This window comes from Drosophila serrata, unplaced genomic scaffold (assembly GCF_035046125.1).
Source record: "Drosophila serrata isolate PLE 108 unplaced genomic scaffold, ASM3504612v1 contig_155, whole genome shotgun sequence".
NCBI lineage: Eukaryota > Metazoa > Arthropoda > Insecta > Diptera > Drosophilidae > Drosophila > Drosophila serrata.
The window spans coordinates 100,817-127,625 of NW_028257053.1; the positions used below are offsets into that span (position 1 = coordinate 100,817).

The 26,809-nt window shown below is 43.3% G+C and overlaps 1 protein-coding gene and 1 long non-coding RNA gene across 2 annotated transcripts in view; one reads left to right on the forward strand and one right to left on the reverse strand.

Moving 5' to 3' along the window:
* LOC147644567 (uncharacterized) overlaps nucleotides 1-25,431 on the reverse strand; it is a 91,219-nt gene extending 65,788 nt beyond the window's left edge. The window contains exons 1-2 of the long non-coding RNA XR_015270231.1: nucleotides 25,206-25,431; nucleotides 25,033-25,152 (exon numbers count right to left, since the gene is read on the reverse strand). This is a non-coding gene — a long non-coding RNA (uncharacterized LOC147644567). The remainder of the gene's footprint in view (nucleotides 1-25,032; nucleotides 25,153-25,205) is intronic.
* Nucleotides 9,080-12,614, forward strand: LOC147644571 (uncharacterized). Its single transcript, XM_086826161.1, has 3 exons — nucleotides 9,080-10,160; nucleotides 11,580-12,142; nucleotides 12,431-12,614. The coding sequence occupies exons 1-3, from the start codon at nucleotides 9,180-9,182 to the stop codon at nucleotides 12,612-12,614; spliced, it is 1,728 nt and encodes a 575-aa protein (XP_086682287.1). The 5' UTR covers nucleotides 9,080-9,179.
* Nucleotides 25,432-26,809: the final 1,378 nt, after the last annotated feature.

A 26,809-nucleotide genomic window follows, 5' to 3' on the forward strand; every position in this document is an offset into this window, starting at 1 on the left:
GATCATCAAAACTGAGAGACTAGTTTGCGTAGAAACGGACAGACGGACAGACGGACATGGCTAGATCGACTCGGCTGTTGGTCCTGATCAAGAATATATATACTTTATATAGTCGGAGGTGCCTCCTTCACTGCGTTGCAAACTTCTGACTGAAATTATAATACCCTGCAAGGGTATAAAAATATTACGTCTACAGCACACCACCACCAGACAGTTGGAACAATAGAAAGAAGTCATATAACTTTTAATGAATACATACGATCTTATATATCGGTTGATAAAACTGATTGGGACATAAGGCTTCAATACTTTGTCTTTTGTTTCAACACGACCCCCTCTATGGCACATAACTATTGTCCATATGAGCTTTGGTATTTGGTAAAACAAGTAATTTGCCGAAGCAATTTAATAGCATAGATAGCATAGAAACAATATATAATATATTATAGCTAATTATGCTCAAGAAAGTAAGTACAGAATAGAAGTAGCATATAAAAGAGCTAGGATAATGAAAGAAGACCATAAGAATAAAAATAATATGCAGAAAGTAAACAATATAGATATATTAGTAGAAGATAAAGTATTATTAAAAAATGAAACAGGCCATAAGTGAGATTATAAATACACTGGTCCGTATAAAATAACGAACATAGGAGATAGAAATAATATTATAGTAGTTAATGACAAAAACAAAAAACAGACAGTTCATAAGGATAGACTAAAACTTTTTATTTCAGAACAACATTTAGTAAGGCCTTACATAGATAATAATATTCATATATAAGTATTTTATATATATATATATGATTTTGATCATTTCAATTTCTTTATCGTTATTACGTACAATCTCTAAAATATATATATATAAAAAAACACACACACAAAAAATTTTTTTTTTATTTTTATATAATAAGAATTAAAATAACTTCATGAAATTACGTTATTTTTCAAAAGGAGAGAGATGTAGTGCATGCACATATGCACTCTTCTTAAATTACATAAATACATACAATTACATTGCGGCAACGCTTTGTCAGCCGAAGTCACAACACTTTGTTGTTATGCCAATAAAGTACATAGGGCATTGCCTTTGTCACTCAGCGACAACATGCCAAGTACCCATACCCATTTCAAGTGCAAACGTAATATGATATGCACTCTTAGCATTCACCGATTAGAGCCGAGTCATCATGGCTCCCAAACTGACCGCTTATATACATTTTTGCATGCATAAATATGTCTGCATGACGCGGACGACGAGCAAAGGCCGCAGCAACGAGGTGGGTACAATCGCAACAACAAAGGGAACCAGCAGTCAGCGGTTTCCAGACACAGCCCGGACAGGAGGTCTTTGTCACGAGACGGTTACAGGGCCGCGAGGCGAACCAGCAGCCCGCCATAAACAGCCTGGAGAAAGGGCACCGCTGGAAGCGGATGCATCCGTCCAGAGGAATTTAATATGTGTTAACGCCGAGGGAGGCCACCTTCTGTTCCGTATACTGCCAGTAACGCTGTACGGAGCCGGTCGGACGGTGAATACGTACGCGCTCTTTGATGAAGGATCCTTCGTTACGATGATCGACGACGAACTAGGAGGAATCTTGGAGAACAAGGCGAGCGCCGATAGCTAGATATCCAATGGTTTGGAGGAAGGGCATGCAGAGAGACTACGAACGTAGTGAGTCTGAAAATAAGTGGAGTTGGAAAGTCCACTTGCCATGTACTGAGAAACGTGTATGCCATTTCGAGCTTGAGCCTACCGATGCAGACTTTAAGTCGGCAGGATGTCCAGGGTGTGCATAAGTATGCGCGCCTGCCAATGAAACCTTATAGCAAGGCTAGGCTGGGTTGTGTTCGGGCCCGTAAAGGGGCAGTTCACTTCGCCATCACCGAGCTCCTGCCTATTTGCCGTGTCGATGGATGATACGGCGGAAATCTGGAAGGACGACCACGTTAAGCTGCCACAGAGCTGTGAGATGGCGTACAAACGGCTGATCAACGTCGAGAAGAAGATGAAGCGCAACGACCAGTTGGCTCTGGTATACTGTAGGATCATCAAGGATTATGTGTCAAAGGGACACGGAGCAGTTACAGTTATAGAGCTGCACGTGTTCGTGGATGCAACTCAATCTGCATTCGCGGCGGTGGCCTACTGGAGGGTCACTTATGAGGACGACAATGTGCTGGTGAGCTTCGTATGCGTAAAGTCGAAGTGTGCCCCGATGAGAACGATGTCGATCCCACGGTTGGAGCTGCAGGCAGCAGTTCTTGGAACCAGACGAATGAACATTGTCAAGGAGGAGCACAGTGTGGTCATCAATGACGTGGTGTTATGGACAGACTCGAAGACGGTGCTGCGATGAATTGGCAGCACATGCCGCCGGTTTTGTGATCCTGCCTTACCCCGACGAGAGTGGCACAAGGGCATCGTAGAGGAGATCTACAGCGGAGCTGATTATGGATTTTGAGCCCAAGTGTTTACGGGCATATTTTTATCGATAAGATATCCGCCAAAATTGGGCATTCTTATTGTTGAGCAAAAAATAGGAGAACACACTGCGGTCAGCCCGTGTGAGGGTTAAATGAAATGTAAAATTAAGGTTAAGTTCATGTTTTCGCAGAATAAAACATACGTAACTCTTCGCATCTGCTTGTCGGCCTCGGGGCAGCGGTGTTCCCTTTGTTGGGGGGAACTAGAGTTGTGGAGCCATTCAAGGCAAATCCAAGAGACGCGCGACAATTGTGAAATGGGTCTGATAATCAGTAATACTTATAGTCACGACCGCGGAGAATAAGGTACAATAACTTGCATCCCGGGATTGCGCTAGAATGATTGCTTTGCAAGATATTAATTTTCCAGTCCTATTTCTCACATATATAATAACGGTTGGAAGCAGCACGTAATCAACGGGCAGAATATTTGTGGGTTTGGGTGGAGGGTTTAATGACTGGTGATCAGGTTGGGATAATGAATGCAAACATAATTATAATGCTGATGAAGATGATGTTGATGGCTGAGAGTTTAGAAGTGGATCGGATGATAGTGATGAGACTACGGTGAATGGTACGAATGGGTCTTAATTGATATGCAACAATGAGTGGTGCTTTATGTGGCACGATGTGCGACGATGTGAATTAGCAATCCATCCAATATTTGTTGCGTAGAGACAAGGGTACGGATTGCTCGCAGATGCGTATTCATTCAATCGCTTAACTCCCGAAAACCCTTGGTTGATCCCTTCTCGACACCTTTTAAACCAAGTATTGCCTGTACGTGTGCCTGAAAACGTAGAACTTTATTATCGAATCTTTTTGTGAGTAAATCCAAAGCCTATTTATAATTGGCATTCGAGGGCGCAACCGAACGTGTGGTCTCTAGAGCCACGCCTCCTAAACTTGACCTTAAATATTGTAATTTTTCAATATCGCTTTGCTCCTCATCATTTCCGATGACCGTAGTGAACGTCGCAATAAAATCTGGCCGGTTAATCCGCTTCAGTATGTATGAACCCGTTTAGTTTTCACCGCGCAAGTTTAGAGGTTAATCAGCGTCACCGATGCAACGGAACCTCAACAATGTTGCTGTTGCAAGTTGTCTGCCTCGCAACAGCGGATTTTTATATATGTATGTATATGTATATATTCTATTTACGAAGCTTAAACGCGAGCCACCTTTGTATATAATGTTTGGCACAACACAGCATGGTTTTAAAAGCGCGATGTAACCAAAAATCAGCCGCCGGCTATATGCACTCAGCTAGTTATGTATGTTGGTATCTATGTTTTTTAGTTGCTGTTATGACCGAATTCCAGTTAGCGACAGCGATGCAAAGCAATTTTTTTTTAACAATTTAAACAGCGAACACCGGGTTGCAGGCTCCGAGCCAAAGAATCACGTCGGGGTCACCAAAGTGTTTCTGGGGAAGACAACGAATTTGCCACCCTTGAGCAATAATAACTAACGCACGAATAGGTCGATTATATGCCGTATTTATTTTCTTGTCTGTTCTCTCGTCGGAGCTGCAACTACCGATCGAACGCTTGGCTTCAATATATATATATGATATATATATATATTTTTTTTTTTTCAATGTAGCTTAGCTTAACAGATAAAGCGACAAAAGAAGAAGAGAGAGAGAGAAATAGATAACAAAAGAAAAGAACTAAGAGCGCAACAGGTGCAGCCATACACCTATGCGCGCATAATATGGGGCGAGCTGTCTGCTCCGAACAGATGTGTTATGTTTTTTTTCCTGAATTCATGGAAGTTAATTAGCTTCCTAAGCGGCTTGGTCTACAAATTTGTTTCCGGTAATGTCTCAATGTCCTTCCCATATCAGGGAATTTTTTTTATACTTGGTGCTTAATGCACAAAGCGGTTTTTGTGCTGCATGAGATATCAGGTTGGGAGGTGCATAAACTAATTTCAATTTATTAAACAAAGACCCAAAGATAACCGTTTCAAGCTATCTAACATCAGCAACTGACTTTTATTAACAGCAGCAGAACTGGAGAATAGAGATTTGGTAACTTCATATTAATGAGCTTTTGTTTACATTGTATATTCAAAGAGAAACGGTTCGGGAGATGCGAATTTAAAGAGTTTGACCGAACACTTGGAAATAGTTTTTATGTTTTCTTGTGTGTAAAACGTATGGTTATTGGTGTTTTCGAGTGCTGTGAGTGCAGCGAATGAGTCGATGCATAGAGCGAATTTTTCTTTTTTTTTTTTTGCATATCTACAGGCGTAATGGGTTGCTGCTATTTCGGTAGTGAAATAATGAATTGTATGGAGGTTACGCTATAGGTTACCCCGCTTTCAGATTTAGACCTGTTGATAAGCATCAACAACCGAGTCGATCTAGCCATGTCAGTCTGTCTGTTTCTACGCCAACTAGACTCTCAGTTATAAAGCTATATAAAATCTGCTTTGCAGTTAGTCGTTTATATACTATAAAATATAGCTGCCATGGGAACAATCGAAACATTTTTACAAAAAAAGAAAAATTAAAATTACCAGTTTTCAACTGATTTTAATTAAATTTTAATATATATCCATTTTATATGATTCTACAATTTTGTTTAAATTTTTAACTAATATCGGACCACTATATTCTATAGCTGCCATAGAAATGATAGAGAAATTAATACATTTAAAAAACAGATATATGAAAAATCCTCCTTTTAAAATTATAAAATTTTGATTTTAGTTGTATGAAATTTGGGCAACTGTATTATAAAGCTGCCATATGCACGATATAGAAATTAATACAAATTAAAATGATCTTTTTTAGTTTTCAATAGATTTTTATCAAATTTGAAATATAGCCCTTTTATATTATTCTAAAAGTTCGCTTTTAATTTTAATCGGACTGCTATATATGAAAGCTGCAACACACAAGATAGTAAAATATAGAGGAAAATGCTAAACTGTTAATGTAAAAGTATAAATATTATAAATAGTACTTTAGTGTTTTTAACATAATTATATATAATTTATATTGTATTAATTCTTAGTGATCGAAGTTTTAGCTCTAAAGGTATATAAACTTCGACGTGTCGAAGTATGTATGCTTCTTTTCTTCTAAGGATAGGGGCTTGTAAATTAATTTCTGAGGTGAGTTCGAATAAAGCTTTCCGTTTTTATACCCTTGCAAGGTATTATAATTTCAGTCAGAAGTTTGCAACGCAGTGAAGCTGGCACCTCAGACTATAAAAAGTATATATATTCTTGATCAGGATCAACAGCCGAGTGGATCTAGCCATGTCCGTCTGTCCGTTTCTGCGCAAAATATTCTCTCAGTTTTGAAGCTATCTTTTTTTTTTTTTTTTTTTTTTTGAAACGATTTAATTTACAATCTGTCTATATTTAAGACAATAAGCAAATTTTTTAACAATCACATTGCCAGGAATAGGAAGCTTTCAATAAAGCTTACTATTATATTACATACTATTTATAGTTTTACAAATACTGGAGATCGAGGACATGTTTTCTTTTAAGCCTTCTAATTTCTGAGCTATTATCTGCAAGATTAATTGCTAAAGTATTTTTATGGCTTTGTTATTTGTTTACATATGCTATACTGTGTTTTCTTATTACATCTTTTACAAATGGGATATTCAGGTCATTATGGATGTTTACATTTGATACATAAAAAGGAGCATTTACAATTTTTCTTAACATTTTTGATTGGAATCGCTGGAGGATCTCTATATTTGAGGTACTGGCTTTATATAGCAGTATTTTGTTCTCTATGCTGACTTGAGAATTTCGACCCAGTAACCAGGTCATTTTGTTAGCTTTTATAGTTAGCTGTTGTCTCTTTGCCTTTATGTGATTCTTCCATGTAAGCCTGCGATCAAAGTGCATGCCAAGATATTTAACTGTGTCACTTTGTGGAATAGGTGAGTTATTGAGTCTCACTTCTGGGCAGTTTCCAGCTCTTAAAGTAAATGTTATCTGTACAGACTTAAGCGGATTTACTTTTATTTTCCATCGCTGAAACCACTCATCAATAAGGTCGAGCTCGTGTTGAAGCTATCTGAATAATATTTTGTTGTTAGCCTTTTATTTACACTCACTCGTATATATTTCAGATCGGGCCAGATCGCACGACTATATCATATAGCTGTCATAGGAATGATCGGAAAATTAAAAAAAAAAAATAACATTTTCAGTTTTCAACAGAATTAAATCAAATTTCAGATATAGCTAATTTATATTATTCTACAATTTTTGTAAAATTTTACGAAACTCGAACTACCATAAAATACAACTGCCCTAGGAACGATCAAGAAATGAATGCAATTAAAAATTATAACGTTTTCAGTTTTCAGCAGATTTTTATTAAATTTGAGATATAGCCATTTTATATCAGTCTTAAATTTTGTGTCAAATTTTATGAAAATCGGACGACTATATCACATAGATGCCATACAAACGATCGTTAGATGTGGAGCGAAAATACAAATCTGTGAATGTAAAACTGCAAAAATAATATGTATAACTGAATGAAATGAAAGCAGGTATTACTTCATTGTTTTTTAACATAAATATATATAATTGTTGTATGGATTCCTAGTCGAAGTTCTATCTGCAAGGGTATATAAACTTCGGCGTGCCGAAGTTAGCTTCCTTTCTTGTTTATTTTTATTTTTTGTTTAAGGTGTGGATTAGCTTTTTTTTAGTAAATTATGGTGGCTGTGTTAATATTTTGGCTCATGACTAGGCCATTTTTTATTTTTTATTAGTATATTTAGATCGTTACTCTACCAGGGAACCTTTTTGAATACTGTTGGGTGATATTTCGGGATTGATAGATGGCAAGGGCTTTGTGTCACACAGGCTACTTGAGTGTACTGACGGTGTTGCATCAACGTCCATTGTTTAAAAACGACCTGGTTAAAGTTTTGACTAAATCTTGAGTACTTATGAAAGCTGACGACGTCAATCTTTGCGTGCAATACAAGGACGTCGCTTTCCAGTCAGATTTACAAAACGAACTTTATAATTTTCAAACCTCGTGCTTTGTAAGCTTAGGAAAAATAAATTGCTCTAAATGACAGTTTATGACATTTTCAGATGTCGGTGCCATGTTTGAAAATTAACGATGAACTGTTGCGCTTTGGAAAGAATTTATTGAGTTGATGACAAGGGTGTACTTGTATTTATTGAACGGTGGCCAAAGGAATTCAATGACCCCTAGGTTACTAAATCCTTATACTTCTTTAGTTTGTCCTATCTAAGAATATGAATCTTGCGTTTGGAGCCCGCAGTCTACTTCCATAGTAAACTCATAAAATGGGTTCAAAGGATTTATTTAGATTTACATTTACGCAGTTTAAATTTGGATGCCAAAGATTAGAATTTTATTCCAACAGACTCCTTCTAATTTTGTCTTAACTAAACGTAGAAATTGGCCACTGTATAACCTTCTTTGAAATTTATTAACCTTTAAGAGTCTTATGTGCAAATACTGATGATTTGTACATCGAGAATCGGATCTCTCCATACTTGTTTTATGTGGCGTGTTCCGCATTGAAGAGAGTACAACCACTGCATTTCAATGTGATCAATTGACCACATAATGCGACACTCTGAACTAAGCGCCAGGTTAAGAACACAACTCCACGTCGATCCTAGTGGGTCTACCACGATACTCTCACAAGGATGCCGACCTCAATGAGCAGTCTTGGAGATCCGCTCAACACGTGATACCGAATTACAGGTTCAATGGTCCTTACCCCTTTGGTTCCGACAAAACCCGGATAAGGCACCTTTGGCAGAACTAGTCGCTTTATACAGTATGGCAGTATTCTTCACACGGCGAAGATATTGGACAAAAGGCCCCTCCTCCTGCGAAACGCTTCCTCAGCAAACTGCATCAGCCGTTGGGTCTTCTCCCGATCCGAACGTTCAGTTTTAGGCAACGAGTTGCAAACCAAATCTATCAAGGTCTCGCGAATCTGCTAGTTGGTGGCATGCTCACAATACGTGCATCCAATCATCGTATGGATCATCACATTCGCATGCAGTTGTGTCGGTGAAAGCTCTCCCATGCAGAAATGCATTGAGCGACCCATGACCTTTGAGTAAGAAAGACCCTATCATCGAGAATACAAAACATGGCAACTACTTGTTCCGCACTGACATACCATACCGAAGCACCAAATAGCACGCAAGGTGCCTTGAGTCCGGCATACATGTTCCGCCTGGCTCGAAACCCCAGTCGATCCGAAGCACACGCGCCAATGCTCCAATGACTCCAGTCATTCGCTGACGTCGCGAAACTATGTGCGTGATGAATTTCACTACTTTACTGTCCGTGAAGCCAAGATACCGATTGCTACGCACGTATGGCAGGCTTGCTTCATCGAACTTTACCGTAGGCGCACGTCTCAAGGTACCTGTAAGCAGCACTTTTACCCACGTTCCAGCGATGGACATAAGTTACGCTATTTGTTCGGAGCAGACCGCTAGCGCCTAATTGTGCGCGCATGTGCCAAAACTCCGTTGTTTCGAGGCAGACATTTGCAACAACAACATTGTCGAGGTTGCGTTGCATCTCGGTGACGCTGATTAACCTCTAATTTGCGCGGTGAAAACTAAACGGGTTCCTATATACCGAAGCGGTCAGACATTTTCCCTTTATTAATTCTTTTCGCGTGAGAAAATAAAGATGTCTAACACGGAAAATTCAGTTCAGCATCAAAATGAGCCGCCAAGTGACGTGGACTTCTACCGAGCCAAGGCCCAATCCCTTTTGCGGCAATTGAGCTCGATGAATTATTACATAAATCCGGAGACTGTAGATCAGTTTGATGAAGCTGATTTACTGGCGCGACTGGAGTGGATTAATTCATTAAATTTGGCCTTTGATTCCGCACAGACTTCGCTGGGAAAATTTGACTTTTCGGAGATAGCAAGCGACCATCGGATTGAGTTCTCCACGGCGTTAATGGATGTGAAGGCGAAGATAAATCGAGGTTTAGCGGCGCTTCGCAAATCTCAATTGCCGGCTGCAACCGTTGCAAATTCAACATCCATCGACATTATTAATCATCTGGATCTTTCTTTCCTATCTAGGAAGCCTCGATTGCCAATTTTGGAGATAGCTCGGTTCCATGGATCCTATTCCGATTGGCCGGATTTTATTGCGACGTTCAGCACGGTCATCGGAAATGATGAAGAGCTAAGTGATATTGAAAAATTACAATATTTAAGGTCAAGTTTAGGCGGTGTGGCTCTAGAGACCATACGTTCGCTTGAGCCCTCGAATGCCAATTATAGAAAGGCTTTGGATTTACTTACAAATCGATTCGATAATAAAGTTCTACATTTTCAGGCACACGTACAGGCAATATTTGGGTTAAAAGGTATCGAGAAGGGATCAGCCAAGGGTCTTCGGGAGTTAAGCGATTGCATGAATTCGCATCTGCGAGCAATCCGTACCCTGGCCACTACGCAACAAATTTTGAACGGATTGCTGATTCACATAGTCGCACGGAAGCTCGATCAGAGGACGCGGGAAAAATGGGAGGGGGATTTGTCCATCAACAACCTAGCTACGTGGGATTCTATGGAGTCGTTCTTGCAAAGGAGGTGTAGGATTATGGAAAATTCGGATCAAGCCTTGGTAACGCAAATACCAAGCCGGCAGGTGGGAAAAGCCCTGCATGGGTATACCTTCATTGCTTCAGTTGGTAGCTCAAATCTTCCCCTATGTACGTTTTGTGATGCGAGCGATCATTATTTGCCAAAATGCTCTCGATTTTTAAATTTTAGCCCGAATCTTCGATTTAGAGAAGCAAAGAAGTTGCACCTGTGCCTCAACTGCTTGCGCAAGGGGCATAGGTTGCAGCACTGCAAGTCAACGCACTGCAGATACTGTCATATGAAGCACCACTCATTGTTGCATTTTAATCAGGACCCATATGAACCATCCACCGCCTCATCTCTATCATCCGATCCATTTCCCAACTCTCAGCCATCAACATCATTTTCATCAGCATTAGCATCATCACATTCATCATCGCATTCATCATCCCAACCTAATCACCGTTCATCGAACCCTCCACCAAGCCCCACAGATATTGTGCCTGTTGATTACGTGTTGCTTCCAACCGCTATTATCTATGTGAGGAATAAGGCTGGAGAATTTATGCCTTGCCGAGCAATCTTGGACTCGGCGTCTCAGGTAAATTTCATAACGTCTCGTCTAGCGAATCAACTTAATTAAGTCGCATACCCTAGTCGCTGGGATTGGGGAATCCGCTTTGAATTCTGATAAGGCAGTCGACATTCTAGCGCAATCCCGGGATGCAAGCTATCGTGCCTCATTCTCCGCGGTTGTGACTGATAGTATCAGCCCCACTTCGATATTAACGCAGTATCATGGAAAATTCCGGAAAATATTTCGCTTGCTGATCCTCACTTCAATCGATCAGATCGAATAGAACTTCTTCTCTTCTTTAAAATAATGGCTACGGGACAAATTCATTTGGGTAGCGCGTTGCCAACCCTTCAGAACACCAAACTTGGTTGGATCGTGTCTGGAGGGCTGCCGAGTGCGTCAACTCCTCAGTCTGTCTCAGCTGCCGTCGTCAAGGATCATTTTGATTGTGGCACACTTGCTGGCAGGCCAGCTGCCTTCTTGACCCCATTTCGGAAAAGTTGTTGGCCAATTGGAGGCCACCAAATCGCAAATGCGTATCACAGTACCTCTTCCAACGGGGGGAGTATGTTCGGAGCAGACCGCTAGCGCCTAATTGTGCGCGCATGGCTGCACCTGCTGCGCTCTTAGCTTCTCTTTGCTTATCTATTTTTCTCTCTCTTCTTCTTCTGTCGCCTTATCTATGCTAAGCTACATTGTAAGCGTTTTGATATATATATTGAAACTAAGCATTCGCTCGGTAGTTGCAGCTCCGACCAGAGAAGTGAACGAAAATATACACAGCTTTAATTAACCTATTCGTGCGTTGTAATTATTGCTAAAGGGTGGCAAATTTGTTGTCTTCCCCATAAACACTATTTTTTTCTATATCACGGCTCGGGAATTTCCCTCCACATATGCACTCAGTGGGGAACACGGCTCAAGGCGCTGAAGCAGAACATCCATCAGGAAGTTACTCTAGTTACCAGCACATTCACTGTACCGGAACTGCTTCTAATTACTGCTCTTCTCTGTGCCACAAGCTCATTTCCTGACATCCAAACTGCCATCTGCAGCCTTCCGGAATGCTTCGAGGGCCTGTGGGACTTCCTCCGAGATGGCAATCGGACTCCGCAACTGGGAAAATGTTGCGGAGGAGCACTTATGCACAATCACCCCAATCGGTTATCCTGGGCTTCATGGAGTAGGCGGCGAAGTCTCCGGACTTCGTGCCGAGCAACGCAGAGGTCGGCAGTCCACCAACGTGCTCTCCTGCTGGGTGATCCAGGCGCTTATCTTTCCAGCTCAATATCGCGCACGTCATGTACAATACTAAGCAGGGTCGAAACTTGCTGGTTCAACGGCGACTCGGAAAAGTTTTCCGGAATATCGGCTGTTCTTCTCACCATCTCCTCTTCGAACAATAGCCAACACGGATTGGATAAGTTCCAGGACGACACAGAAGCTGTGCTTTTAATTCGTGGTAGTTGGTACGGCAACAACACTAAAAATTTTGTGATCACTCAATTCCCACTCGTCTATTCTTCACCAGTATGTGGCCCACATAGATGCTGCCTCATTGACGACTGTCACGTGGATATCACTACGAGATACTTATGTAGTTGTCGAACGTACATCTCGGTTGACTAGGTTAGGACGGCGGCTCTTGCCTCCGAGGGAGGGTGTCACCATTGTTCTGATCTTTTCAGGTATAGCTTTCCCCGATAGCGATGGGTCGTCGGCTATTACCACTGCTGACTACGTCTGACGCACCTTAGTGGCACGCGAGGCAGCCATGGGTTCAGTCAGCAGCAGCAGCGACGGCTGCTGAAAACTGGCCGCAATTGGAAGATATGGGGCGGTGGTGGCGGCATATTCAGCCGCGTCTCTATCTCTCCGCACCTGATGGCTTGCTTTGACTCCTCCAAGGCTCCAAGGCTGCAGAAGATGCTACGGACCTAGCGCTGAGTAGCAGACAGCTCTGAAATAATGACAGCTTGCCCATAACGGACGGAAGCGGTAGCAGCAACGGCGCTGGCAGCGGCGTAGGACGTTGTCGTTCTAGGCTCCTCCAAAGAGTAAAGAGGCTCCTCTAAGGTGCCAACGGGCACAATTGGCAGCCAATGCCAGAAACTTGGCTTGCGTCGGAACCGAGCTCCTCGAGGCCTCTCCGTCTGTCTCTAGCAGTCTTGCCCGAAGGTCTACTCTCACTTATGGCACTGATATCGCTCTCCATTCCAGCACTCACACTCAACAGCTCCACCTGTTGGTATACGCGATAGTGACTGAAGCTTCCTGGAATGCGAGACACCAATAACTTCTCCAAAACGCAACGTTAGTCCCAATACACAAACCTTTGTAGCGCAGTCACAAACCATGTTGACTAGCTGTTCGAAAGCTGACCCGAAAACCCGACTGTTACGCGTGCAACAATTTGCAATTAATTTCCAAACCGCAATGTTTTTGCACACGAAAATACACGCACTATCTTCGCGGAGCACTTATTCACCGAGCTGTGTATTTTTATTGCTGTATTTCGCACGGAAAGACAGTTTTACACTTATAGATAACGAGCGTTTATCTTGTCATGCGCGGCACTAAATTGTACACATATTCTCCAACGAAACCTGCTTCCTAAATTTAAAGTTTTATTTCTAGCCGACTAACATGCAAGAAATCCTTCGGACAAACGCCGGTTCATTTCTTCGTATTATTATACCCTGGCATTATAAATGTCAATCAGAAGTTTGCAACGCAGTGAAGGAGTCACCTCCGTCGATATAAAGTATATATATTCTTGATCAGCATTAACAGCCGAGTCGATCTAGCTATGTTTACTATGCAAAATAGTTTCTCAGTTTGAAGCTATCTGAGTCCTACTTTGCAGTTAGTCTCCTATATAATCTTACTAGTATATAAAGTCGGACGACTTTAGAAACGACCATAGAAACGATCGGAAACTTTTTACAAAAGAAATATTTAGTTGCTCAGTTTTCAACAGATTTTCATCAAATTTAGGATATAGCTTTTTTTTGTATAAAAATCTTACTTCAATATCATATAAATTAATAATTAAATACACTTAAGAGTTTTAACCTTTTCAGTTTTTATCTTTCTTTCATCAAACTTTCATTAAAGTTAAGAAATATGCATTTTATATTCTTCCAGCATTTCGGTTTTAAATTGTTGGAAATCAGACGACTGTATCGTATAGCTACCATACAATCGATCTCTGATATAGTGGAAAATGCAAAACTGAGAATGTAAAAGTGTAAATACAATATGAATATGAAAGCAGGTATTAATTACTTAATTGTTTCTTAACATAAATATATATAATATATTATATACTAATTAGTAGTAATCGATGTTCTATCTGCAAGGGTATATAAACTTCGTCGTGCTTAAGGAGCATCCAGAACCACAACGGTCTGGTGGCTACGGCGCTATCAAGCTTTTGCTTGCGCTGACAAAAGCTCCATGATACGACAAACACTCCTGTTCCGCAGATGCAGGATGTAGCAAACCTTTCCAGGCTGCTTCTCTTGATCCTTGGCTGGAGGTGTTGGGAATTGGGTGAATACCAAACCCTGGGCTTGCACATATTTGAGAAGAACGTTATTATTCCAGAAGGCAGCCACAAAAGTGCAAATTCTCTTGTGTGGAACCCCACGCCTAGGGCATGGATTCTGGAGACCCTAACAAATACTCCAACACTCCCTGGCGTGGCGAAGGCACCGAATAAAGTTAAAGCGGGATCCTGTCGCTGGTCACAAGAAGGGAGGACAGTAAGCTGACCGACCTTGGAGAGGCAGTTAACAAGGTGCGTCATCGGCCAGGCGTAACTGGCTCCTGAAAGTAACCAGAGGAAGCTCAGAGAGCTCCGAGTCTATGAGGGACAGCATGTCTCTGGTCATAGGTGACGCGGCTGAAGTGCGAGTTGAAGGAGGAATCGAAGGTCAGCGTTTTCGAGATTCGTAACCTTGACGCGATCACGACGGAGAGCAAGACCTGCACAGCCCACTCGGACCAATATCAGCTGAGGAAAGGTGCAGTGAGGATCCGAAGCCTCCGTCGCGGGTACGGGAAAACAAAAGCGGCGGTCCTCAGCCTGCCAAGCTCAATGGCGATGCAATGGTGGCGAGGCGAGGTCCGCATAGGATGGACAAGATGCAGAGTGCGAGACCGCGTGGGCCCTCTATTCTGCTTCATATGCCTGGAACTTGGGCACATCGTCATCAGGTGTAACAGCCTGGTAGACAAAAGCGGTTGCTGCACTAAGTGAGCGAGGCAGATCACAAGCCAGCTGACTGCTGAAAGGTATCAGTTGGCCTCCCTTTCTGAGGATCCAACCCTGCACAGGCAAACCACCAGCGTGACAGGAAAAGGGGCCCGGGCAGTAACGGCGGGGTCAACCTGAATTACTGCAGGGCAGCGCTGGACCTGCTTACCTAGACGGTGCGCGAGGTAGGGGCGGAGTGGCCATCATCAGCGAACCGCACAGGGTGAGAGAGGGAGGAGAGAGGGCCAACGACAGCTCTGGCAAGGCGCCCCTTTGGCTCTGTGGAGACGGGCAGCGGTGAATATCCAACATCCTGGCAGCAGATGGATACGTGAGGGCGGAAGTTGGCGGCTATCACATCTGGAGGCGCTGGAGGCGTTCTGTAGGATCCTTCAAGACCTAAGCTGCGACCTACGTGGAAGGGCAAACGTCTTAGTTGGGCCCAGGAGTGGGAAACTGTCTCGACCATTGCCTGACGATGCGTAGTGCTGGAGGCATTTGTCGCGACGGACGTCGTCCTCCTCAATGATGGGGGGCGGCACATTTTCGTCATGAGCAGAGCAATTTCCCACAATGCCAAATGGGAGGTATGCCTCCCATTGCCTGCACTGGGAGCGACACAACGCGATTCTGTGCTTTGTTGGAGTACCCGACGAAGATACCCGCTCGGTACTGCGGCCCGCAAAGGCATACCGGCCGGACACTGTGCACCCGGCCTTTCTCAAATACGCTGGAAGGCATGACAGTAGTAGAGCCGGGTGGATCCAACGAGATGGCGAATCATATTGCAGCAGCCCTGGAGCATGCCTGCGATCTGAGCATGCGGCTAAGAGGGTCGTTTTGAGAAAGACACAGCCCAGTATTCTGGTGGAGTGATGAGATCTGAGGTTCACCTGCCTTCGAGACCGCAGGCAACTGACTCGTGCGTGCGGGTTTTTTTTGTTCGTGTTTTTGCCGTGAGACGTTCGGGACGATTACTTACTAGATTGACGCGAGAGAAGGGAAATAGATAATAGAACGAGGAAAATTAGGATACATTACGAATTAGGATACATTTGACGGGTAATAAGGTTTTTAATCAAGAAAGGCTTTCAATGCCATCAACATATTTAAAGACGAATCGGTACACAAAACCCTGTCGGGTTTATGTACTTCAATCTTTCTCCTACAGTGATGTGCCACGAAGGAAAATAAAGTTTAAATGTTAGTCGGGAAACATGGAAATTGAGCTGAGTGTGAATGCGTTTATGTAAAATTACGACGCCAAGCATCGTTCCACTACTACTAGTTAGCTAGAGAGGGCAAGTTTACTTGAGTATAACGGCAATATTAAATCAGTAACCCAAGTTAAGCCTCGGAGGGCAAACAAAACAACAAAAAGTTCTTTTGGACAGTTTCGTGCGGTTACTACGGATTCCGAGGAGGACTCCAAACGTATGAACCATACTCCAACAAAAGGGCGAACTAATGACTGAAAAGCGTCTTGTGTTAAATAAGCAGAATCGAATTCCTTCGACCACCTTTTAATAAATCCCAGCAAGGCTGTGGCTTTGTTAACCATGCAAGAAATATACTCGGAGAACGAAAATTTAGGATCTAGTGGGACACCTAGATTGTTAACAAGAAAGAGTTTTTTCAAAGCACAGTCGTTAAGCATATAAGTAGCAAACAGGGGAGTGACTCGTGAAAATTTCATCAGTTTGCATTTAGAGCTGTTGACACCACTCATGAAAGTTGTTAAGATGCAATTGTAAGTCTGACTGGCTTGAACTATCCGCCTTATATAACCATGCTGACATGGAGAAATAACGGATCTACATAAGTGTTGCAAATGGGGAGTGCTTACATTCTCGAAGAGTTTAGGAATTGCCGATAACTTAGAGATGCCCCTATAGTTACTTGCATCTGATTTACTACAACCACTGAATAATAATAATAATTTTTATAACACTAAGCATTCAGCACGCTACAGTTACACCGAACTCTTAGATAACTAGTGAGTACAGTTTGGGAACCGGTGAGTTTATATTTATTATAAAGTCTAGACTTTACATTTATAAGGCGTGTTAGCTCTTTGTTGAACCAAGGCAGTTTATTAGAGACCAACGGATAGTTTACCGGAACACTTAATGAAAAGAAAGACTTCATGACACTGTAAAAAATGTCCACGGCGGTTGCCATGTCAGGGCACATGTACCGATCGGACCAATTAAATTCGGATATTAAAGTACTTAGCTCTTGGTAATCAGCTTTTTGATATTTGAAGCTGATATTACCCGTATCGATAGCCACTTCTAAAGCTGAATGGTAAGAGTTTTCAGGTTGCGTTATTGGAGGAACTCTATTTAAGTTTACGCCTACAGGATCAGAGACGAAGCACAGATCAAGAATGCGGTTTAATGAGCTATGCATATTGGTTAACTTGAGATGAGGACAAATCAAGCAATCCATCTATGAGGTCATGCTGTGGCACAGTCTGAAGGACATTTGAATTTGAATTTTGAATTGCCAAAAGAAGTTTTCAAAAAAGTTGGCTCTTCAGACGACGCGACGGAGGGATATACGAACAAGAGATATAAGAAAAACTACCTAGAAATGAAAGTTTTAAACAGATAAATTCAATATCTGTCATATCTTCAGGCACTACCAGTTCCGAGATAAGACAGGAGTCAACGGCAATTAAAACTCCACCTCCTTGCGTTAAAATCCGCCCTAATCTATAGGTTCTGCAACTACCCGAAAGAATTTCGGAGCAATTCCGGCTTCAAACAAGTTTCAGTAAACTCAATTACCTGGGATGCAAAAGAGAAGCTATCAGAATACAGCTTCGAGAGCTTGCTCCGTAAGCCCATAGAATTATGATATGAAAGACGGAAAGAAACGGTTAGATTTTTAGGACAGAGGGTACTACAGTGGATACTGCAGCTTGTGCCGGCGTAGGTAGTTGTACTCCCACAGGCTATTTTAACTACTCCTTGTACTCCTTAACTGCTACGTGCTCGGGCCAGAAGGCACCTGAGCAAAAAGTTTTAACGAGACACTTATCTTAAAAGATGAAATGTCTCTGGGATACGAAAATTTAAATTTTTCCACCTTGACATTATCGGCTTTGGTTTTGTCTTGTATATAGGCTAAAACATCTTCAGATGCGAGATAAGAGGCAAGGCTCGAAACAAATATAGTTTTTGATGGTGGAACTGCTGTAAGGGTCTTACGTTACGTATTGTTACTGACATCGACCGGTAGTCCGGGCGTCAATGAACCCAGGGCTATTATTTCAATGGAATTACGCGGAGTAAAAGATTCTGACACCGTAGTGAACCGTTATCCCCACGCTCGGTTCGGTTTTTGAATCCTTTTTGGCTTCAGATCTCAGAACCATTGGAGTTGGTAGTGGATTCAGGAGCTGGCAGGTAATTGTTTGTTTTGACTCACACAGTTGTTGCCGAACATTAGCGGATTTTGTTGCAATTTGGTGACTTGTTTAACAGCTTCATACTGTTAAACTGAGTGCCTAGAGCGGAGAGCACGATGAGCAACGAGCAAAGTTGACCATAACATCATTTAATCCGCTTCTGGTCTGGCGCATGAAAGATAACATATTCCTCTCAACCGATCGACAGGCCTCACTGCAATAATGCAACCTCTTTTTGCTGGAAATTGCACCTGCTATGCGGCCTGTAACCTCAATACATTTTGCATACACTACCGCGTCGCAAAGCCAGCAATGGAGACTCGGCTGTTCAGCCAAAACATCTTTACGGCAATTATTAATTGAACTGACAATACTTGAAGACATTCTCACAACCTCTTGAACCACTGTGCACGTAACAAATCCGAAAAAAATGCGTGGGAGCGGGAGAGTAAGAGAGGCAGGGAGAGAGAGAGAAAGAGAAAGAGCAAGAGAACAGCGGGAGCTACAAACCACTTATCTGCAGCCAAAAGCAAAAAAAAAAAAAAAGAACGGGAAGAGAAAAAGGAAAAAAGGAAAAAAGGAAAGCAAGAAAACCGTCTCTGCACAAAGCTTAAAGTAGTGTTAAATAGGAATAAACTACAGAGAAAAGCACATGCACGCGCGGCAAAATGGTGTATGAAATGAATAATATTTAATGATGAATTGACACAAACACCGGTTGTTTAACACAAATAAAACACAAAACTCGGAGGGCAAAACAAGAACACGACCGTTCGCTATAAAGTGATAGATAAAAAATCGCCAGTACTTGGGTGCAGTGAGGCCTTTAGAATTACGCGGAAGGCCTTCAAGAGGACGACCCCTAGGGCGGAGCATACAAGATGGTACAAGAGAAAAAGAGAGCAAGAGAACATAAGAGCGTGAGCGGGAGCTTCAAACCACTTAGCTGCAGCCAAAAGCAAACGACACTTAAACGGGCAGAAATAAAAGAACGGGAGGAGAACAAAAGGAATGTAAGAAAACCGTCACTGCACAAAACTAAAAGTAGTATTAAATAGATATAAACTATATAGAAAAGCATATGCACCCGCGTTAGCAAAATGGTGTATGTAATAAATATTATTTAATGATAAATTGACACAAACCCCGGTTGTTTAACACAAATAAAACACAAAAATTCGGAGCGCAAAACAAAAACACGACCGTTCGCTATGAAGTAATAGATGAAACATCGCCAGTACTTGAGTGCAGTAAGGCCTTTAGAATTGCGAGGAAGGCCCTTATGACGGCCATAAGAGGACGACCCCTGGGGCGGAGCAAAGAAGATGGTAGTCAAGGGCCTGAAAGCTGGCAATGCAACTCCATCGGCGCTGTTCCCGGGAGGAGCTCCGGTGACCATGGAGCCGAGCGCTCGTGAAGTTTTGTGATCCGGTTGGGAAGGAGCGTGAGCCCTAAGAATGCGCTGGGGTCGGATGCTGTACCCAACAGGGCACTGAAAATAACCATCGCGCTTCACCAGTGGAAGTTCGCTACCATGTACTCCAAGTGCCTGGAGAAGGAAACCTTTCCGGATCGGTGAAAAAGGCAGATGCTGCTGCTGCTTTCCAAGCCGGGGAAGCCATCCTCCTATGGGCCCATCTGCCTGACCGACACCACTGGCAAGGTGTTCAAGAAGATCGTGTCAGCCAGACTGACTGCTGCCATCGAGGAGTCCAGAGGGAGGTCCACGCTCGATGCCATTGAGATGGTCAAGGAAATAGCCGGATCGGCCATCATGGGAAAAAGGGCGAACGGCGGCTCCATAGGCTGCTGTCTAGTGATAACTCTAAACATAAGAATTGGAACTAAACACTGGAGTCCCTCGCCGCCCTGAACATCCCAGGGTACTAACTAAAAATAGCTACTTCAGTGAGAGAGTGCTTAAAGTGACTGCAGATATGGGTTCTAGAGCATTCGAAGTCTCCGCCGAAGTCCGTCAGGGCTCGGCTTTGGGACCCCTGCTCTGGAATACCATGTACGACGGGGTTCTGCTACTCCCGATGCCCAGTGGCACGACCGTTGTCGGGTTCGCTGACGACGAGGCAATGGTCGTAACCGCCAAGGAGTGCACTGCAGCGAAGGACTTGGCAAACGATGCGATCAGATCGATCGAGGCATGGCTCGCGAGCGCTGGCCTGGAGTAAGCAGTGCACGAGATGGAGGCAGTCCTGATCTTGAGCAGGAAAATGGTGGAAATGGCTGAATTTCGAGTAGACGGAGACGTGATTAGATCGCAGAGGGCGATTAAAAACCTCGGCGTCCTAATCGACACACAGCTATCATTCAGGGAGCGTATGGAGTACGCCCAGAAGACAGCCAGTGGGATGGCAGGAAGTCTCGCCCGCATACTGCTTAATACTAGAGGGCCCAAGATCACCAAGACGCTGCTGACGAGCGTCGTAACTTCCCAGATACTGTATGCAGAGCCGGTGCGGGCGGAAGCTGCCGAGACACAGAGATGCGGAGCGCGCTACGAGGTCTTAGAGTACCGTGAGGCGAAGCTAATTCCTAGGTGAAGAGCGCCGCCAGAAGACGGAGCTAGGGGAGCTGTTGGGCGAAGTGGGATGCCTCGTCCAAATGGGGATGAACGCATAGGCTGGTCCCTAACATAGAGCCCTGGCTGAAGCGGAAGCACGGGCAGGTGAACTTCTACCTGACCCAGGTGCTGGGTGGACATGGCTGCTTTCGCAGCTACCTTAAGAGGTTCGACATTGAAGGCGAGGATGGTTGCCAAGAGTGCGGATCTAACATCGTTGAGGAAGCGCACCACGTAGGTGGGTGAGAGAGATCAGGTTGGACACGCTGGTGGCGCTGATGGTGGAGACTCCTAGGATGTGGGAAGCGACAGCGGCTTTCTCTGCTAAGATGTTTAAGGCCCTTAGAGCGGACGCACTAAAAGGCCTACAATTAATGGAAGCATTGTTTTGAGGCCGTACCGAACAATAAGGATCCTTGTCCCATTTTGTACTCTTTTAGTTGTAAATATAAACTTTGATGTTTAAATTTAGGTGTTAATTTACTTAAATTAATAAATTCGAATACAAAAAAAGTGTCACAAGGGCTGTTTTATTGTATTGACAATAGCGCATTAACTTCCATTAAAGAAATTAGGTGATGCCCAGCTCAGCTGGGTTTGGAAGTGCTGCATTCTCTCCTCTCGGGTCTTGACGGAGGCGAGATGTTCACAACTTTGTACTGTACCTCATTTTCGTCTTGGTCTAATGTTGGATTAAATGTTCGAGCACTGTCTGGACCTGAACAGCCTCTCCTTTTCGGACAGTTTTCGGGGCTTATACTCACCTGCGAATTCAAAATTTATTTTTAAATCATAGGTACCCATTTTGCAAGGCAAAGAAGTTTTGCGAGGTGACCAGAGACAGTCTGGCAATGGCTCTGGTGGATGAGCACCACGTCGACGGTCACCTACTGTCAGAGAAGTGGGAGGAGGTAAAGGCCAATTTGATGACATGGTAACCGAAAGGTTGTTTAGTATGCCGACCGGCCCCATCCCCTCCTTCGACTGTTTAGACGTGGTCAGGGGCACCTGGAAATTAGGTGCGACGACCGGTTTTCTAGGAGCCTTCTGGTGGAATGTGTGGCTAAGATAAGCAACACATGGTGGCCTTAAGATTGGGCTAGTCCACGCCAGGGATATCCCAAGATGACCCAGCGCTTGCATCTGATTACCGTAGAGGCGAACCGACCATGCCAGGGTGATCGCCTCACCAACGGGGACGTTTTCTACTCTATCGTTCTCCAGTCCGCCTCCTTTCTGTGCAAGTTCGTTTGCGGTCTCGTTGCCATTGATGCCCTGGTGGCTGGGGTCCAATACATTCGCACTGACTGTACTGTTGCTGTACTTAGGAAATATAATTCCTTCTTTCTTCTTCTTGCTTTCTAGAACATTTTTAGAACTTAGCATGTATACGAACAGGCCCAATGGCGAAATGGCATGCCGCTGGGTTCTCTCTAAAGCTTGTTGAATGTTCTTTTTTTCCTTGGCTTGCCACCACACCAAGACCCGGGCACATCACCAATATATATACTCAGTGAATCAGAGCGGCCGAGAAACCCCATGTTCTGCTTCTTGGATGCGTATGGTGGCCTTTTCACTCTCTCTAGTACATTGAGTTTCCATGCTAGCTTGTTGTATAGTACAGTGCCGAGGTATTTGCATTCGGGGTCAGCCGGGTTGTATTAATTGGGGGGATCCATAGCGGTATCTTGTATCTTTACTCTTAGTGAAGAGAATGAGGTCAGTACTGTCCGCATTGATATTGAGTCTTACATTGTCCGACCACTCACATTTCCCCTTGAGTGTTGATTCCACGATCGAACTAAGGGTCGATGGACGGACTCCCGTGACAATTATGCTAATAACGTCAGCATAGGTTGTTATCTTCGAGGCCTTCTTCTTGAACCTTCTGATTAGGTCGTCGACCACTAGATTCCTTCCTCCTTTCACCATGGAAGCGGTGCCCCAATCTAATTGTTCCTATCTACAACTTAGTATATTTCCTATTCAAAAGTTGAATCCTTAACAGGATTTTGTACTCTACCTAATTATTTTATCCTTCGCATGCTTGGCGAGTTTGAAGAATTCTCTGAGTTTATTGCGTTGGAGCGAAAGGGGCCTGTTCCACTAGGGTGGTCCTCTTTTTGGTTCTTGATATCGGGCATGATGCGGATTTTACTGTGCCCGGACAAATCACGAGATTAATAGTTATTGTTTTTTTTTTTTTTTACTTTTCCCATTCCGGGGGTTTCTTAAGACGGTTTGATTTGGAGAGTGATCGAATACGTGTTGAAAGAGTATATACTTGCGATCTGAGAAGGATGGTATCTCAAAGACTTCCCATTCTGATACCATTATAGCGTTATATCTGCAAAGTTGTGTTCCTCCCCCACGTCTGCTATATCTAAATTAGTTGAATGTATAAAGTCTAAAAGTGTATCACCTCTGTCGTTTATATCGGGGCTTCCCCACACTCTGTGGTGCGCGTTGGCGTCTGCACCCACGTCTGCTGGTCCTTTTGGCTGAGTTTTATCAGGCTCCTAAGTTCTTCTGGTGGGGCCGGCCTATCGTGTGCCATGTAGCAGGAAGCTACCAGAACGCGCTTCTTCTTGCTTTCTAGCAATATCACAGTCAGGTAGTCCGAGCTGTAGTGAGACATAAGATTAGTTTGGAGACCCTTCCGTAAGAGTACGGTAGTTCTGTTCCTGCTTACCGATAGTGTGTAGAACGCGTTATAGTTTGAGGACTTTAGTCCGGCGACGGGATTGTCCTAGGAAATCCATGGCTCTTGGACTAAAGCTTTATCGGCGGACCCTTGATCCACCCTTATGAGGAGTTCCGCCGACGCGATCTTACTCTTATGGAAATGGAGCTGCAGCACCCTGAGGGACATGGGTACCGGCCTCAGCTCCACTCGACGGGTTGACAACTAACTTCAGGTCACCGTCTTCCTCCTCTTCGGACTCATCCAGCTTAAGTCCACAAAGGCTTCCAGACCTAGGTCCCAGGCTCCACCTCACCTGCCTTCAGGGTGTGAGCATCCTGATCTCCGGGTTGGCACTTTTTGAGGCGCATGCCTCACACCATCTTTCCGTATCTGGGATACATGGTGTCTTATCCTTATTTATCTGGAAGACCACACATTGGCCCTCTCTTTGGGTAACGGGTTCTTGATGTGCAGTACCTTCCAGTCGGTGGTGGGGCTGTCGGGATTCTGATGCTGCAGCAGCTTCAGCGCTCGGTCCGTTTGAAAAGCGATGAGAAAGTATAATTTCGCCTTTGGGATGGATGGGATTACTTCCCTGTTCACCACCTCCATCTTGTCCCCGTCCTACAGTGCTTCCATCTGGCAGACCGGTTGCGTCAAGCACTTTTTCGTCGGGTCATCCATACAATTTAGAATTTTGATCCCATTCAGCCACCCGGCACCATTCAATGTGGACATGGGCGCTACAGGGTAATCCTCCATCCGTATAATAAATGACTCAACGAGCCGCACAAGCACCGTCTTTCACCGCGTCTCGGAATTTTTTTCATTATCATTGCTCCTGTTAAAGAGTTTCACGATCGAGTTTTGTTTGGTCACCTCGTTGGCCTTTATGGCACTCTCAGCGGAGCGTTGCCGTTTGGTGGCAAGCATCTCTTCCACCTTGATGGCGAAACAGCCCTTTGATACCATATTGGGAAGCTTGGCGAAGTGCAGTTTGCTCTCTTCGATCCTTTGCTCGGCCCAGGTGAACTTTACCTTCTCTTTTTCGAATAGGGCAGCTTTTGTCTGAAGCTGGCTCTGGATGCGAAGGGCAGCTTTATACTTCGTCTTATCTTTCTTTCCCTCGCTTGAACGCTTTGCCCCGTCCCTACGCGGGAAGCTGGTACCTGGTTCCGGCGAGGGAAGAAGTTTTTCTTTCTCTTTTTCTTTTTCCTCCAATGTTAAGGCGGAAGGAATTTAATCTAAGCCTTTGATGCATGCAATACAATGCATTACCCCGGACAGACCGTGCGGCAATGTATTACCCGTTTTACGGGTAATTGCCCAGCCGTCACCGTGTTGTTATTTACCGAGTACATTTATGGATAAAGCCGCCCGTCCAAACAATACCAATGTACTCTTGTAAAATTGCTTACTTACATGTTTGATGTAACAATAGCAGAAACATCACATATAGATGCTGGTGTCCCAGGATATGCTTCCTCATATGCATGAAACCTTTGAAATATTTCTGGAAACCAAACCATCAGCGTATAATAGCTAAAAATATAATTTGTTCTAGAAATAAATTACACTCTAATAATACGACTCACCTCGTGGTAAGACATAGTTGAATCGCACAAGTTAGAAGTGAAATCTTAAGATAAGGTCGTGAAAATAAGGTTATTGTTTGAGTCCATACTTCCGATAATAATATCTTCAGTTCGTTTGATTTTCGGAGTCTTAGATTGACAATTCCTTTTATTCCGGTTCGTTGATTATATCGATCTGGTATTCTCAGACAAGAACACTTTGAAAAGTTATAATAACAGAAAATTTAATAATAAAAATTTTAAAAAATGTACAGTAAAATATAAAGGAGGAAGTAAAGCAGAATACAAATATTTTAAGAACTTAACCAAAATATTTACAAGAACAAAAATACAATTACGAAGGTAGTCTTATCGGTAGTCAAAATGATCGTGTTTATTTCAGTAAATGTTAGTACTTTGTAGTGAAAGGTTATGTGCGGGAAAAACTTTGTCAAACCTTAACCCTTATGCAACATGATATTTAAAAAAAAAATAACTATTTCAAGCTTTGAATAAGTTTTAGAACTTGAGAAAAAGGCTCGCAACACAAAAACAAAAATAATGCTTCATTTCCACCTTAAAATTATTTTTAACTAATCTATATATATAAAAATGCTCTGTTCGTGTCTACTTCCCTCATAGACTTGATAAGTTCTGAACCGTTTAAGCCCAAATTTTGGCACAACATGCGTTGAGGTTCCAGCTCGGTTATTGTCTACTTTTGATGTTGATAGCTTATCTGCGGTTGCGAATATATAAATTTTTTAGCGTTTCCCCGTGCCCCTACTGCAGCGCCCTCTACAGGTAGCCAGCTGAATCGAAGCATTTCCTGCAATACAATCGTATATTGAAATGTCGTCACTTGTTTTATCAGTACATTGTCGATATGTATGCAAAAATTGAAACAGAACGTTTGCTGATCCACCGATTGAATCAGACGAAACTTTGGTCAGAGGAATATATCCATTTGCGGGATGCTGTGATGAATGACCATAATACAACCAACGTTGGAAAGCTCACGATTTTGCCATCCTCATACATAGGTAGTCCACGCCACATGCATGAATATGCTCAAGATGCCCAGGCATATGTTCGTTGCTACGGCCGTCCAGACTTATTTATCACCTTCACCTGTCATCCAGCTTGGGACGAGATAGTTCAGCTGATATTTCCTGGACAATCGTCTAAGGATAGGCATGACATCACAGCCCGTGTTTTCAGACAAAAGCTCAAGTCACTGATGGATTTCAATGTGAAACATGGAGTTTTTGGATCTGTGCGGTGCTGGATGTATTCAGTAGAATGGCAGAAGAGAGGATTGCTGCATGCGCACATACTGATTTGTCTGTATGATAAAATTACTCAAGACGAAATTGACGATGTGATATGCGCTGAGATTCCACGGGCACAGGTCGATACGGATTTGCATGAAGTTGTCATCAAGAACATAATCCATGGCCCATGTGGTACCCCCAACCCAAGTTCACCATGCATGGTAGAGGGGAAGTGTTCCAAGCGATATCCTCGAGCATTTGCAGCCAACACCGTAACAGGGCAAGATGGATATCCTCTGCATAGGAGACGGTCAACAGAAGATGGCGGGACTTCGGCAACTTTAAACATGA

Bases quoted from the DNA above. Each gene is read 5' to 3' on its own strand.
- LOC147644571 (XM_086826161.1), top strand. From the start codon at position 9,180: ATGTCTAACACGGAAAATTCAGTTCAGCATCAAAATGAGCCGCCAAGT. The intron at 10,161-11,579 runs GTGGGAAAAGCC...ATATGCACTCAG, and splicing joins CGCAAATACCAAGCCGGCAG to TGGGGAACACGGCTCAAGGC. The intron at 12,143-12,430 runs GTACGGCAACAA...GACGCACCTTAG, and splicing joins CTTTTAATTCGTGGTAGTTG to TGGCACGCGAGGCAGCCATG.